General features: G+C 41.4%; 1 protein-coding gene across 1 annotated transcript; it reads left to right on the plus strand.

Annotated features, from left to right (window-relative positions):
- The first annotated feature begins 802 nt into the window (after positions 1 to 802).
- On the plus strand, positions 803 to 1750 carry LOC122736737 (olfactory receptor 10H1-like). The gene is given in 1 exon segment (XM_043979122.1): positions 803 to 1750. A coding segment is annotated over 1 exon segment (945 nt). The 5' UTR covers positions 803 to 805.
- Positions 1751 to 3503: the final 1753 nt, after the last annotated feature.

Here is a 3503-nt window from a genome sequence, read left to right on the forward strand (position 1 = left end):
TAGTGTATTATAAGCTCAGTGGAGATAACAATGTGACATGGAGGCTAAAAAAATCCACCTGAAGTTCTTAGGCTGTTTTAAGAGACATAGAGATCAGAAATCATACAATTACAACTACAGTGGGCTTTAGAGGTCATCCAGTCCAATCTCCTGATTTATTTATTTATTTTTAATTTAAAAAAAAATTTTTTTTTGGGGGGGGCAGCTAGGTGGCATAGTAGATAGAGCACCGGCCCTGGATTCAGGAGGACCTGAGTTCATATCTGGCCTCAGACACTTGACACTTAATAGCTGTGTGACCCTGGGAAAATCATTTAACCCCAATTGCCTCACCAAAAAAAAAAAATTCTTTGTGGGGCAATGAGGGTTAAGTGACTTGCCCAGGGTCACACAGCTAGTAAGTGTCAAGTGTCTGAGGCCAGATTTGAATTCAAGTCCTCCTGAATCCAGGGCCGGTGCTTTATCCACTGTGCCACCTAGCTGCCCCTAAACCTCTGATTTTATAGAAGAAGCCTAGAGTGATTAAGTCACAGGTAGTAAGTAACAGAGCCAACATTTGAGCCCAGATCCTTTCCCTCCAGTTCCCTCTACCACTCTTTATTCAAAACAAGAGGAGACACTTGCCCTGGTCCTTTTCTCTCTGCTCAGGTCAAATTTGATGCATTATGCTCAGACCCAGGTATCAGCAGGCCATTGACACATCTATAGTATACTGCTGTATGTGGTAGGGGTCCTTGGCAACTTTAAGAGTCTGTGATTCAGTGATAACCTTGTTTTTCTCACATCCTACTTTGGCATAGCCTCCATGCTGGGGCAAAACCAAACCACAGTGACTGAATTTATCCTCATTGGATTCTCACCATTCCCCCACCTTCAGCTGCTGTTCTTCGTGCTCTTTCTGCTGATGTATTTGTTCACACTGTTGGGCAACCTTCTCATCATGTTGGCTGTGTGGTGCGAACGGAGTCTCCACAAGCCCATGTATTTCTTCCTGTGTACTCTTTCCATCTCAGAAATCTCCTACACTTTGGCTATTAACCCCCGCATGCTTGCTGACTTGGTCTCCACTCACCACACCATCTCCTTTTGGGGTTGTGCCAACCAGATGTTTTTCACCTTTGCTTTTGGTCTCACTCACTGATTCTTGCTCACCATCATGGGCTATGACCGCTATGTGGCCATTTGCCACCCTTTACGTTACAATGTGCTCATGAGCTCTTGGGGCTGTGCTTGGCTGGTGGCGTCCTCGTGGCTAAGTGGCATAGTCATGGGGCTAGTGATCACTCTTCCCATTTTCAACCTGACCTTCTGTGGGCCTAATGAGATCCATCACTTCTTCTGCCAAGTACCCCCCTTGGTGAAGCTAGCCTGTGGAGATGTCTCAGCAGTGGCCATAGGGATTGGTCTGGTCTACATCATAGTTCTGCTGGTTTGCTTCCTCCTTATCCTTCTCTCTTATACCTTTATTGCAGCCACCATCTTGAAGATCCCTTCAGCTGAGGGCCGGCACAAAGCCTTTTACACATGTGCCTCCCATTTCATTGTGGTGGTTATACATTATGGCTTTGCCTCTGTTGTACACCTTAAGTCCAAGGCTTTAGAAGCTCTGGAAGGAGATACCTTGATGGGCATTTCCTACAGTGCTCTCACCCCCTTCCTCAGCCCCATCATCTTCAGCCTGAAAAACAAGGAACTAAAGGATGCCCTCAAGAAAGTCCTCTTCAGGAGCCTGTGCCCTTCAAGACTGTAATGGAGAGATTATAAGATGGTCAAGAATTAGAATGTACTTTGTGTGATGAGCAACTGTGATAGACTTAGCTCTTCTCAGCAGTCCAATGATTCAAGACAATTCCAAAGAACTCATGATGGAAAATGTTCTCCACATCCAGAAAAAAAGAATTGTGGATTCTCAATGCAGATTGAACCATCCTGTTTCTGCTTTTGCTTTTGTTTTTTGATGTTTTCTCCTTTTGTTCTGATTCTTCTTTGACAACATGACTAATGCAGAAATATGTCTGATGTGATTGTACATATATAACGTATATCATATTGCTTTCTGTCTTGAGGAGGGGGAGGGAAGGGAGAAAAATTTGGAACTAAAAATCTTATGAAAATAAATGTTGAAAACTATCTTTACATGTAACTGGAAAATAATAAAATACTTTTATGACTTAAAAAAGAATTAGAATGTATTTGATTTTTGATTCAAGTCTTGTGACACTTCCTAGATGCATAGATGAATGAATGGATTAATGAATGAAAATCCATTTTAAGCACATACTATATACTCTCTTTTGGATCTGTACCCTTCTCTTTTCTGACTAGTGGGAGAGAACTACTGGTTTTCCCTGGTGCAAGTTCTGATCACTTCATGCCTAGAGTATTGCTATAGCCATTACTTGATCTCACTGCCTCAAGTCTCTCCCTGCCACGGTCCATTTTCCATTTATTTGTCAAGGCAATTCTTCTAAAGCAGCGTTCTGTTCATGTCACCTTCCCCCCTCCCCCCTTCCCCAACCTATACTTTAAAAACTCTAGAGGCTTCTTCTCACCTCCAAGATTAAATTCAAAATCTTGTTGGGCCTTCAAAATCTTTTCACACTTTAGCCTCTTTCTACCTTTCCTGACTTCTTACAATCTCCTGTGCACTCTTTTATCTAGTGATGCTGACCTCCTTGCTACTCCTTGAACAAGACACACCATTTCTCGCCTTTGGTCATTTTTACTAGCTATTTCCAATTGCCTAGAATGCTTCTTCTCTGCTTCCTAGCTTCTTTCAATTACTAGCTAAAATCCTACCTTCTACAGAAAGTCTTTACCAATCCTCCTTAATTCTAGTGCTTTCCTGCATATAACTTGTTTGTGCATTTGTTTTTCAGTTGTTTCAGTCATGTCTAACTCTTTGTGACTCCATTTGGGTTTTTCTTGGCAGATAACGGAGTGGTTTGTCATTTCCTTCTCTAGCTTATTTTACCGATGAGGAAACTGAGGTAAACCGCTAAAGTGACTTGCTCAGGGTCACACCGCTGTTAAGTACATGAAGACAGATTTGAACCCAGGAAGAGAAGTCTTCCTTATTCTTGGCCTGACGCTATTCACTGTGCTACCTAGCTGCCCCTATGTTTGCAACAGTCTTTTTGTATATCAAATGAGATATTATTTGTAAAGTGCTTAGCACAGTGCTTGGAACATAGATGCTACATAAACTCTTATTCTCTTCCCCCTTTTGTCTCCCTCATTTAACTATGAGCTCCTTAAGAAAAAGAACTATACTTTCCTTTCTTTGTATCCCTAGCACTTAGTACAGTGACTCGCACATAGTAGGTGCTCAATAAATATTTATTGACTGAGTTCATATAATTCAGCTCTTCATACACAGATGCCAGCTTATGTCATCCAGACAGCTTTTTACTTTAGAAATGTAAATCCTGGAGTCAAATTCTTTTTTTTTTCCCTTCTTCACTCATTTATTTATTTATTTAAATTGTTTTTCTAATTTCATG

This window comes from Dromiciops gliroides, chromosome 1 (genome assembly GCF_019393635.1).
Source record: "Dromiciops gliroides isolate mDroGli1 chromosome 1, mDroGli1.pri, whole genome shotgun sequence".
In the NCBI taxonomy this organism is placed as follows: Eukaryota; Metazoa; Chordata; class Mammalia; order Microbiotheria; family Microbiotheriidae; genus Dromiciops; species Dromiciops gliroides.